Source organism: Strix aluco, chromosome 12 (assembly GCF_031877795.1).
Source record: "Strix aluco isolate bStrAlu1 chromosome 12, bStrAlu1.hap1, whole genome shotgun sequence".
Taxonomy (NCBI): Eukaryota; Metazoa; Chordata; class Aves; order Strigiformes; family Strigidae; genus Strix; species Strix aluco.
Genome location: NC_133942.1, coordinates 24898763 through 24911317, shown reverse-complemented (window position 1 = coordinate 24911317; position 12555 = coordinate 24898763). Strand labels below are relative to the sequence as shown.

The following is a 12555-nucleotide window of genomic DNA, read 5'->3' as shown; positions in this document are numbered from 1 at the left end:
TCAGATTTTGCAAATTATTCTGCTAAATTAATGAGGTGAGAAAGTTGTGAAATGATTCAGTGCTTATAATTAGGAACCTCTCTCTCTTTCCTCCCACCTGTTCTTTTTTACCAGGTGTTTTCTTTGGCAGGGATTTAGGGCTAGGCAATGGTGCTAGAGATGAAAAGCTGCAGCTTAGTGCTCATAGGACGGCTTTAATAGCTGTAGGGTTATGTCATGTGGAAGGTTCAGCTGTCTGTAGTAACCCAGTTTCTATGGTGATCTGTTTTCTGCTTTCTCTTTCCCTTCTTTAGACCCTAGAAAATGTACAGTTTCAGCTGAAGAAATTAAAGGTGCCTGTTTCATGCTGGCATAGATCATGTTAGAGATTGCTACACAGCATTTGCTGCCTGAAGTTAACAGTATTTGTGTCTTAGGGGGCTGCTGCCTTTTTTACATCAGAAAACTTTTCTTTGTGTAGCCTAGAGGAAACCAGCCTGCTAACCTGTTTTGCTAGACAGTATTTAAATGCTTTCCTCTTTTGTATTACATTTACTTTGCTTTCTGTTAATTCCTGTGATGAGAGGGAAGTCTTTTGGGGGAGTGGGGAAGAGGGTATGTAAATGATAAAGTAGCACTGCACTTTGGTACTGAAAACAATAGCAAATATATATGAAACTAATAAAACTCAAAGGAAAAAAACAACATAACCACATATTTACTACAAAGAACAAAGTTTCTTGTCTTTGTATAAGTAGATTCTTAGGGCTGGCATAAACATCCAGTGAAGATGGAGAAAGACCAGGTGTGGGAACATAACATGCTCTGTAGTGGAAACAATGAAAGTTAATTTTTAATTCTTTATTTCATTATTCTTCTCCTTTCACTTGGTAGAGGGAATTCGTTTACATGTATGGCATAAGCTTCTCAGGAGTCTGGGAGCTTTCTAGATGAAGGCAGCAGCGGTGCTTTGAAGGCTGCAGTGTGTTGAGGGTAAAAGCCCTTGATTTTGGCTGTTGTAAATTACTCACGTGCACTGTTCTTGAGAAGCATCCACGGTATGGGAGGCAAATTGCTTTGTGAAGTTCAAAATAATTCCAGGCACTGAGCTTCCCTGGCAGCCTCCAGGCAGGCAGGGTGCGTATCTCTCTCCTGGGCCAGGTGCTCCTTGGGACTCGCTCCCCAACTTGCTGCCTTTGCTGAACACATTTGATTGTTTCCTGTTCGTGCAATAAGAAGGCAATATGAAGTTTGGTCTTCCCTAGTAGAAACAAGAAGCTTGTCAATTTAAGTAGTGGGAAAACTGGGTTAATAAGAGGGGAGAAAAAAAAAGCTTCAGCATTCTTTGAGGCAGAAGATGCTATACAAAAATAAGTTGTGTAAGAGTAGGTGATGAAGCTGTATGACCCAATGCAGTTTTCTCTGCATCAAATGCCGTGCTTTGACAAATACATTACAGTTATTTTGAAATAATTTAGTGGATTTAGACTGTTTTGCAATATGGCTGCACCTCTGAAGCCAAGAAGCTGTTTTGTTTGTAGAGGGGATAGGTGTGGGATGATCTCAGTGCTCTCCAGGCGTTGCAAGAGCATCAGTTCAGAAGCTTTAATATATTATAAATTTCATAGCCTTTTCCTTTTGTTACTCAAGAGCTAGTTTCATTTGTATTTGCGTGTACATGCAACTGTATAAGTAACTAGATGGTTTCTGTATACCTCTCATTGATTCTTGAATATGACATAACCATTACATCTTCATTCTTTTAAAAATACGAATATTCCTTCTGTTTTTGAAAACAAGTCATATGTTTGTTTGGGTTACTTTTATGAATAAAGTTTGGGTGAAAATGGTCATTAACTAGAATGCTGGTTTGGGCTTTTTTCTATTGTTTGGAGGCCTTTTCAACCAAATCTCTTCTGTTTGGTTTTTTTTTTGGCATTCTGGAGATAATCCATTTTAAACTTGCTCTATTTGCAGCCACAAAGGAAAGAGCTTTTAATACTTGAGATTGGGTGGCTTTGCCTGAATTAACACAGATGTGCCAAAGTGTTCTCTTAGGGGGAAATAAAAGGAAAAAAAAAAAGCTGTATAATGTTATGCTGCAAATGCATTTAGAACCTACTCAGAAGAGTTACTCTGAGTAGTTTTTTTGATAGCCAAGTTTTTGATCTCAGAAAACACGGATTTTTCGCTTTGTAGATTTTCAGCATTGAATGTGTATCTTGGAACATTATTTTGCATGGAAAATGTCTTTTTATTTCCATGTAGGTGATAAAATTAAGCTCGTGTAGCCTTTTATCAATAGAACAACTTATTCACCTCAGACGTACTAATTAACTTGTCTCTTACTTAAGGGTTTGGCGATTAAACATGTATTTAGAAAAGAAAAAAATGGTTTTGGTGTCATGTATATTGATGATTTAACTATATTGCAACAAGAAGTCACTGATATTTTGCTGTTGTTATTGTATTGCAGTATGCCAGGGTTTGGATCCCTGATCCAGAGGAGGTCTGGAAGTCAGCAGAACTTCTCAAAGATTATAAACCTGGAGATAAAGTCCTGCAGCTTCGACTTGAAGAGGGCAAGGTAGGTCTGCATATTGTTCGTAAGCTGATCGTTCCTGTTCCCCACCGGAGACTGAAGTATCTAATGCAGGAGGCTGTACTGTCAAAATGTATCCGTATTTATGTATGTGCAATTATTCTTGTCCACCAACTTTCAGTAGTATTTTTTGGTGTGATAAATTATACTGTTTAGTTACAAAAATTCATTTTGCCTGATTTTTAAAATAAATAACATTTTAAAATTGTTGCTTTTATCCAACTGCCTATTACGTTCAATTGCATCATCTTTTTCTACCTATGCTGGTAAATTTATAACCCTGGTTTGATTCTCCAGTGAGAACAGTGTTGCCGAGAAAGAACTGTGACTTTTAAGTTGAGCAAAACCACTGGAAGATGATAAAGATAAAAAGGGGCAAGGATTAAGGGCATTACGAAAATGATACTGTGTACAGTGTAGAGAAATGATGACATCTACAAAAAGCTCACATCCTTCTAGTGAAGGCCTGTTCATTTTTTTTGCATGCCATTTAAATGATTATTTAATTTTAATATATAATGATGGTGGTTCCTCAGATCTTCTAATGGAATGGTCAAATATTTATTATTAATTTCTTTTTTTCTTACCAGTGGGAAGCTTAGATTCTACTGTCATGTTGAGGCCTACATAGCAATGAAGGAGAAGGAACAGACTGTATATATAGAGTAGCTTCTAAATAAAATATCTTACTTGAATGAATTTCAGTGTTTGACTCACGTTTCTTATATTGCAAACTCAGTACAACCTTTTTTAATCTGACAGAAGTGAATTTTCGCCCCACATATTCCAGGCTGTGTAGTGATGCTGCACACTTGCACGTTGCATGTAGTAGAATGGGGGTGTTTGCCAGTTAAGTCACATTGTGTGGCGACAAGGAAATAGCAGGTAGATAAAGTGATATTAGATCTAGAGACAGATCTCGATTAAAACATCTATATTAGAGATTAATTTATATCTGCAAAAATTGTAAGTATATTTTTTCATTTTATCTGTTCTTCATGGCGTTCTGCCAACATTCTCATGTCATATTAGTGTGTATGAAGCTGGCTGTAGACTGATGGGAATCTGCTTCCTCTGTCTGTTCTGCTCAAGAGGAAAATAATATGGAAAAATTGTGTAGATTTATGATATAACGTATTTTGGTTTATTTAATAACAAGATTTGGCAGCAAAAGCAAGTGGTTTGCTTAAGTAATAATCTAAAAAGATGATATCTGTTTACAGTTGCCTGTTATGTATATAAAAACCCTTTTGGGAAATTTTAAATGACATTTTTGGCGAAAGAACTACTAACTCAAATCACCAGATAATTTAAATCTTGCATTGTGTTTTTGTAACTTGGGTGTGTTTTGCTAGGAAGAGTGGCTAGAGGGACTGAAGGAAACCTAAACACCACCTCTTTCAACACGTGTTTCCATTTGATTTTCAGGACCTAGAATATTGCCTAGATCCGAAGACAAAGGAACTCCCGCCCTTGCGAAACCCTGACATACTTGTTGGTGAAAATGACCTCACAGCACTCAGTTATCTCCATGAACCTGCTGTTTTACACAACCTCAAAGTTCGCTTTATAGACTCTAAACTAATATATACCTATTGTGGCAAGTACTGTCTTTTCATACCATAATCTTTACAGAGAATGCCCTAGACAGAAAAAGGAAAGTTGATTATTGATATGTCTGCCTTTAAGTTAAAGTCATTTAATGATAGGGCATGTTGGGCTATTCTTTCGAAAGTCCCTATGTTTGTGGTTGTTAAGTGCATCAAGGGGACTTGAAAGTATTAAGGTTCAGAGAAAATTGTCTAGGCTAGCCTTGCTGTTTGGTGGATTTATTGCCCAGCTATGATTGCGTACCTCTGCATTGAGCTCCTTCGTCTCTGTATGGAAGATATCAGTTCATTTTCTTTTTCATGTTTTCCAATCAGTGCAACTATAGGAGTGAATTTGTAACAGTGCATGAGCCAATGCTTGTCTGATCACAATCAGGAACAATCTTGGTTTTAAACATACCATTTAACTCACTCTAGAGGTTACCCAAAATTGTAATTGCATGTGATATTTTCAAATGTCCAGAATGGGGGGAAGTTACTTTAATGATTACTTCATCATAAGTGCAGAATTACAGCTGAGTGGTCTATTTTAAAGAAACATTGAGAGATAGTTCAGGCTTAAAGTTTAGATTTCACACTTCTGGGCTTTTTTCTCTGTGTGCACGTGTTTCTTTTAAATCTCAGTGTTTAGTCAAAATACATTGCTAACTTTATTTAGTATAAACTTTCAATATACATAAACTTTTTAAATTTTTCAAATACTTCTCTAGCTGTTCTTTGCATGTTGTGCTAGTGCAGAAGGAACAGTTTAAGTAATTTTTTTTACTTTTTTTTTTTACATTAACTCAGGTAAGACAAAACATAATATGATGATGTGATTGCTAGAAACCAGATACCGAAAATTTCCTTCTCGTAGTTGTCTGATTAAGGCAAAGACACATTTTTCCAGTACATGTAGTCAAATTATCATTTGCGTATTCATTGTAGCTCAGTTTATGCCAGCAGAAGGCGTGTGCCATGATTTCTTTTTTAATACGCAATTTAACTTTGTTTCTAATCAGACTTTTGTAGGACAGTCCCAGTTCTTGATACCGCAAGCCAAAGTGTACTGAGCCTTCTTGATGTATTCATATATTATTCAACTTGCTGTTTATACACTGTTTTGCAAACTATAGAGTAGGGAAGTCATGTTGCAAGGTGGCCCTTGACAGATATCAGCTAATCATGGCTGCAGGTGTCTGAAGCAGGATTTTGTGTTTTGCAGCTGAAGGGCTTGTCTTGTCCTGGTCTGCATATGGAATATGCCAAGGTTCAGATTTTCCCTCTTCTGGACACTGTTACAGTTCCACCCATGATGATGGGTATTGAGAGCTAAGGCAACCAGCGTGTTAAACATGTTGTGATGGGCAGACTGCAGGCATTCATGTCCTGCCGCATTTTGCTCGCTCCAGCTATTCCTCACCTGCAGATGCTCAGCAGAGTGCATCTTCTCCCAGTCCTGCTCTCAGCAGTGTCCAGACCACAGGGGACTGAATCAGACGTTGACACCCTCTGCTTGCAGCCAGCCTCCATTCCTGTAGGAGTGGGAGATGATTCATACCCACGTCTCATCTCATGCTCTGACTGCATGACTAGAGGCACAGAATAATGTAAGTTGGAAGAGACCTCTGGGAGTCTTCAGTGAAGCTCTCTACTTAAAACAAGTCTGACCAGATCACATTGCTCAGGGCTTGGACCAAAGTATCTTGAGTATTTGAGTATTGCCAATGATGGAGACACGACAGCCTCTCTGGGCAACCCCTGCTGAGGGTGCACATTCTGGTCCTGGCACTGGGAAACTACCACAGTTCCCCCAGTTTAGACATTGTCTGTGTTTCTCACGCTAGTGTCCCCACAGCAAAGCTCTTGATGGGGGAATATTTTGTGAAAGGGCTTTTGTGCTACTACAGTCTCCATGCCTGAGCTTGTAAGGGGTTTTCAGTCTGAGTTTCATGGTCTCATGCCTACTGATACCACCATACCACTCCCACAAAACAGCCTGCCTGGTTTGTGTTTTGGCTGCTTGCAGACATGCTCTGTGTTTAGCATCATTTAAGAGGCTGTCAAAAGGAATGTGCTGTCTGCTAGTTTTGTTTTGCTGTGTTTGGCTTTAGTTGTGGGTTTGGGTGGTTTTATAGTTTCTCATAGGGCTGGAAGGTCTTTGGCTCTTCATGGATGGGTCTGCCAAAGGGCCTGGGGTGGCGGAGCTTGGTCAGCTGTTTTGCTCCCAAACAGGACTCAAGTGATGATTCAGGGAGCTGCATGCGGGTTTATTAGAAATGTGTGGATCCAGTAGTGTGGGGGTTCCCGGTGGTCAGCGTGTGGGTGAAGGATCTTTAGCGCTAACTGGTGGCCTGAGGAATGCAGTATGCTGTGGATTTATTAGTTTAGGATTTAGGCATACGTACATTATGTTATAAGCTAAGGAAAATAAAGTTGGCATGTCAGTCTTTAAAAACCCGATCCTTTGGTCACAGACATTCACTGCTCAAACCACTCTTATCAGTTCCTGTCCTGAGTACAAGTTACTTCCCCTCTACAAAGATTATTGCCTTAGAGCTCTGCCTGCGGAAGGAATTGTATTTGCCTCCTTAATCTGACTCGCACATTAGCTGGGTTAGTTTAAATACCCCAGGAAGGTGGTTTGAGCTAACCCAGCTGATTTAGCCTGAAGGATATTAAAAACACTTTAATCCACCAGGAGAATTATAGTAACATTATTCTCAACCAGCAGAACTAGAACTGGGACAGATGAATATCCACGGACCTAGAAATTAATTCAGCCATGCTGTCTTAGTGTAATATGTCAAATGGATTTTAAATTCTTTTAAATTTCACTTTGAAGTAATCCAAATTTTCAACAGAAAACTTCTTGATTTCTTAATTTCAAGTCAGCCTTTCACCAGCAATTCAGAGGTGATTTATAACTGTGCTTTACTGTTGGGAATACGAAATGAAGAATTAAGGAGGGAAGTTGAAAAGTTACAAAGGAAAATTTGAATGCTTACATTGAAATACTGCTATAGCTGTGATGAAAACTCAGTGAATACTGCCGTTTAGTTCAGATGTATGAAGTACTGCCTGCTATGCAGGAGAGCAACCTTTAATTTAAATTAATAAATTATTTAAATATCCAGTTTGTCCACAGATGGGTGAATACATTCAAGATAAAAGAACTAGATACACTTATTTTGGGTATATATAAGAAGAATGGCAAAAAAAGTATCCAGAGTTCAATTTAGTGTGATTGTAGGAATGAAAAAACACATAAATCTGATTTGGGAAAGGCCATGATATTTCTTAAAATAGCAATATGATTTAGTGGAGATAAAGAGAAGTTATATATAAATTAATCTGGATTGTAGTCTGGTGAGACAGACTGATTTAAAAGTTCCATAGAAAGCATATAATTTCTAACTCACTTGGTTTGGATATTTCCAGATGGTAGTTGCTTGTTGATTTTACAGATTGCTACTGAAGTTAAGTGATTTAATATGCTGGAGACTTGTCATGGGGCTGCTTGTTTTGAATTCAAGGGTTTATTTTTGCCAATGTAGCCAAAAGCAGGAGGGAATTGTCTGAAGTCTCACACAGCTTTTTTTTTAATGTCTCTTTGATTAGGCTTGCAAGCCTGGGAGGCTTGGCAGCATGGCCTTACTTAACTTTTTACATTTTCACAGTTACAAAGGGCAGATGTTAAAGACTGACACTGAAAATATTGTTTGAGTCTGCTAGTACTGAGGTCCCTTCCCCTCCCTAACCCCCCGTCTTATTTTTTTGGTTCATCACTACAGCATTAGAATTTAGCACAAATTTTTATAGAGACTTTTCACTTGAGCTCCTGAGTCATTTCAGTGAAGTCACAGCTGATGGAAAAACACTGACTCTACTTACATGGGCGTGTCTAGACATAAAACTTGCCATACATTTGAGGAAATAGAGGTCTCTCAGATCTCTTTGCAAAAGATATGCTATTTGCTATGGTTGGTGCTTGATCTATATGGTTTGTGCTTGATCTTGCAAATGCATGACAGGATTTAAAGATGGGATGATGCTCCCAGCAGCAGTGCCAGACTGTAGATGCTTTCACTTCCCTTCTCCCAGTTTTTCTATGGAAAATTTCTTAGATAGACATCACAATGCTGTAATCTGCACAGAGCAGAGGGCTGGGATCTGCACTGAGGAAGTCTCTGTGTGCATGTGAATTTCTGAGTAAATTTAGAAGCGAGTTGAGTGCTATGGAAATGCTTCTGGTGCAGGTTCTTCAGGGATGGTTTGTCCAAGGAGAATGCTTGCTATAGTCACTATGCAGCCATCTGCACCTGCGTTGTCGCTTTTAGGCACCAAAATATATATGTAAGAAGAAATTCTATTTTTAAAATGGCCACAGTTAAAATTAGAGTTTCTGGTTTTTTTTCCCCGTATCACATTGTCAAGGTGAGGAGGAATTGCCCTGTCAAGAGGGTACAGTTTGCCTGACACAGCTGGGTCTCATGTGGCACTGATCAGTGTTTTCACCCCTGCACAGAGCAAATAAGTATTCCCTACCCATTATAAATGCTGCAGGAGGGAAGGTATAAGTAATCTTTGTCAGATCATCCCTGTGAGCAATCCTCATCTGTCAATGAAAAAGAAGATTGTACCAAAAGCATTTGAGATCTCGCTTTGTGGCTAGGAAAGATGTACAGAGTAAGACTAAGTTTTCCTGTGCGGGGAGAGTAGAAGGATGGCATGAGTTTAGAAATGCTGTAGTAATGAGTGGTATTAAAAAAGGCAGATAGACACTAGAAAATAGAAGGTGTAAGTAGTTATGGATGTATAAGATGAGGGTTTTACAGTGCCTTCTAGAGTTGTAGTTACTTAATTTCCTGTCATGACTCTGTACTGCTGTGTGTCAGCCCTATGAAATATGTCTACATGTATTTTTTTTGATCCCTTTGAGCGGGAGGTTGTCCTGCCTGACTGGCAGAGATGCCCTGGAATCCCAATTACACCATGACTCTACTTTGTTGCCTGTTACAAAAACTGAAGATGTTATTCCTGGGCACAGCATAAGGGGTGATGGGTTAACACACTTCACATATCCAAACGTGGTTATTATTCACAAATCATGTTATCATTTGTAAAACACGGGGAACTACAATGCACATTCATTGGTTTACTGCACTGAGCAGGTGGTATTTCAGGTGGACACACTGAATCTGGTTTTGTGCATGCTAGCTGTAGAAAAGGCAGATAGAGGAAAAAAAGTAAAAAGTTGTTCCTGATGTGTTTCCTAAAGCAGGGTAGAAGTAGACTCTTCTGATGCTTTTTGTGTGCAAATCTGTGGTCAGAATAAATATCTGTTGAAGTCAGTAATATCAGATTTTTATTCTTCTCTAGTTGATATTTTTAGAACGGTTAGAACAATTGTTGGCGTTACAGCCATTTTTTGGTTTGTTTTATTTTGAAAGAACTATTCATAATTCCTTTTGTTTAATCTCCTTTGTAGGTATTGTCTTAGTGGCCATAAATCCTTATGAACAACTGCCTATCTATGGCGAAGATATCATCAATGCATACAGCGGCCAAAATATGGGGGATATGGATCCACATATCTTTGCGGTGGCTGAAGAAGCGTATAAGCAGATGGCCAGGTTTGTAGTCCATGAATCTTGAATTCATTGTTTTTCTAAAAGGAATAAGACTTCACATTTCTGGCCAATGGCCTTCTCTTTAATTTATAGCTCATGAAATATTTTGCAAGATCTGTCTTTTATCCGGTGTTCTGGTACATTTCACGAGAGGGTAAGTTGCCTGCATTAGCGAACAGTAAAGCATTATGAATGCCGTGGAGATCATGGCCACTAACAGGTAACAGGAATAACCATAGATCTTGTCAGTATTTAGGTCTAAAATTAGCCCAGTGCGTTTGAAGGTTCTGTGGTTGTAGTTTGATTAGCAAAATGTGGAGATACTTTTTAATCATCAGTAGACTTCTAAAGAGTGCCAGATTCTTAACTGTTTCATATTTACATGTGATACTGAGAACAGAAAAAAAAACCCCACTCAGTTTATGAGTGCTATTACAGGCTCCTAGTCATGCCAGTAAAGTCCCAGCTACCGCAATCTGCCTGTGACGGTTGTTGACTAGAATTAAGAGGGAGCAGAGGGACAATTGCACAGAGTGCCTGAAAACGGTGTCTCTGAGGTCACTGTAATAGCTGTGCAGAAAATCCTCATTTCTTTAAATATTGCATGAAAATGAACTTGTCACCCAAGCAGAGTGGTTATTAGAAACTTCTTCCCCTTCACCCCAAGAGCCTGCCAGTTTGAGGAACTTTTGAAATATTTCACTTCTAGAATAAAGATCTTTTGGGCTACTGTGTGGTCTTTGATTAGAAAGATGGTCCATGATAATCTCACTGGTTAACTGCAAGCTATTGATAGAGTTTTCCTTGTTAACAGTACGGCCCATGATCAAATTAATCAAGTAAAACACTGTCAGATCTCTGGATTAATTGTGGTGGCCTTCAAGCTGTACTTCAGGAGGGGAGGCAAGAGGAGAATGGGTTGAAATTTCATGTTTTAAATTAGCTATCCGTTAATTTAAGAATCCATATGAGAGCTGGAATGAACAAAATGCTCCATACGCTGTGAAGTTAGTCAGCTGCGTACGCGAATATGGTGATTCATGATACCCACGTAATAGATAATTTCAAAAGAAAACAGTATGGTACACTGCAACGTTTCATGACTTAAGTAATTGCGAAATAGCCAGTGTTTCAAAAATACTCTACATTTGCACTGTTGTAAGGTGAATACCTCTGCCATTCTTCCTTTCTGCTAAGAAAAGAGACATATAATCTGGTATGGGAATATAAAGGCAAAACTGTGTTACTACAGTCACATTTGCATTGTGGCTCTTTCAGTCTAGATCACTGTTGTTTTAAACAGATTTGCTACTCAAGTCCCTTTAAAAGTGCTACCAAATAAGAATTTATTAGCCTTATTTTACATCTGAGGCACGGTACAGTGACCTGCAATTATATGTCGGTGATGAATGTAATCCAGACTCTCCCAGAATTTTTGCTCTTAATATTAACCAGGGAAAGCAAGAGGCTGGGGGGGGGGATCTCTCTCCACTGGCTGTCTCTAACCACTGTCAGAAGCGGGCTTACCTCTGAGCTGGGTTGTCAGATTGCCTGTATTCTGTGTGCTTGTTAACTGAAGCCTGCGCAGTGGAGATTTCTATCTGCCACCATCTGCATTCTCTGCTGTCAGAGGAAGACTCAGGGCTGAGATTTTGGCTAGAGTTTCTGCTGTGGTTTTTCGTTTTTGTGTTAATTGCCTGCTCTTCAGCTCTTGCTGCGCCCTCCGGCAATTCTGCTGTCCTGAATAACAACAAATAAGATGCAGCAGAAGTTCCTTTTTGAAACAAATTATGAGAAATTATATAAGCACAGAAATGATCTTAAATAATCCTTTTGCATTAATGAATTAATTCCTTTGTGTGTCTACAACATGTTATAAACAATGTTATTCTTTTATGAATAACTGACAGTACTTTCATAGGTGCAAAATTAAATCTGAGCACCCAATGAAAAATAAAAATCCCTCTACACTGAAGTAACAATTTCATTGTTTATTTAGTTTCCCAATGTTTATTTGCTTTTCTCTCTCTATTTTTTTGTTTTGGCTTGTTTATTTTTAAGAACTTTTTCTGTCATTTGGACATAGTGGGTTTGCCCACTGAATTTTGTTTTCTAGTGCTGTTTCCAGTTCCTTAATCAGTTCCTTAATTCCTGCCCTTTAACTTCAGCGATGCTTTCTACATTCTGAACAAATCACCTTTTACTCCTGACTTATGAAGTTAAAGAAAAAATGTGCAGATTTGCATTTCTGCAGCTGGTTATTTAAAAATGAAAATCAGATTGTCTGTGACTGTTTCATTAATGCTTTAATAATTGCGTTGAATATTCATATGGTAGCTACTCGTATGGTATTAATCTGCATTTATGCATGTGCTTGGTGAGATTTATTTTTGTGTTAGTTTTTAATTTTTCCTGGCTTGATGTTTAAATGATCACTGGAATAATTAGGCATGATGCTTCTATCCATAAGGCTTCAGTGAGCTCCTCTAAATATTTACTCCTTAGGTCGTCTTGTTAAGTTGTAATTTAATGATTTAGAATTTGTTCTTGCCAACTTCATTACTTCATCTGCTGTGGCTGAGAAACTCCTTCCATGTGCATGGTTGTAACTGAATGATCTCGGTTGTCTTCTTCAAAGAAAATGCCCTATGACAGCAGTCAGGAAAGCTAGTGATTGTACGCTAAATATTTGCATTGTGTCTTCAGAAGAAAATAACAGTGCAAAAATGTTGGCTGCTGGAATGACAGGGAT

The 12555-nt window shown here is 38.5% G+C and overlaps 1 protein-coding gene across 8 annotated transcripts in view; it reads left to right on the top strand.

Annotated features, from left to right (window-relative positions):
• MYO5A (myosin VA) overlaps positions 1-12555 on the top strand; it is a 101336-nt gene that overhangs the window by 16334 nt on the left and 72447 nt on the right. For all 8 annotated transcript variants that reach the window (XM_074836915.1, XM_074836913.1, XM_074836910.1 and 5 more), the window contains exons 2-4: positions 2456-2566; positions 4010-4181; positions 9662-9806. In XM_074836915.1, the coding sequence (XP_074693016.1) occupies positions 2456-2566; positions 4010-4181; positions 9662-9806 (428 nt within the window). The remainder of the gene's footprint in view (positions 1-2455; positions 2567-4009; positions 4182-9661; positions 9807-12555) is intronic.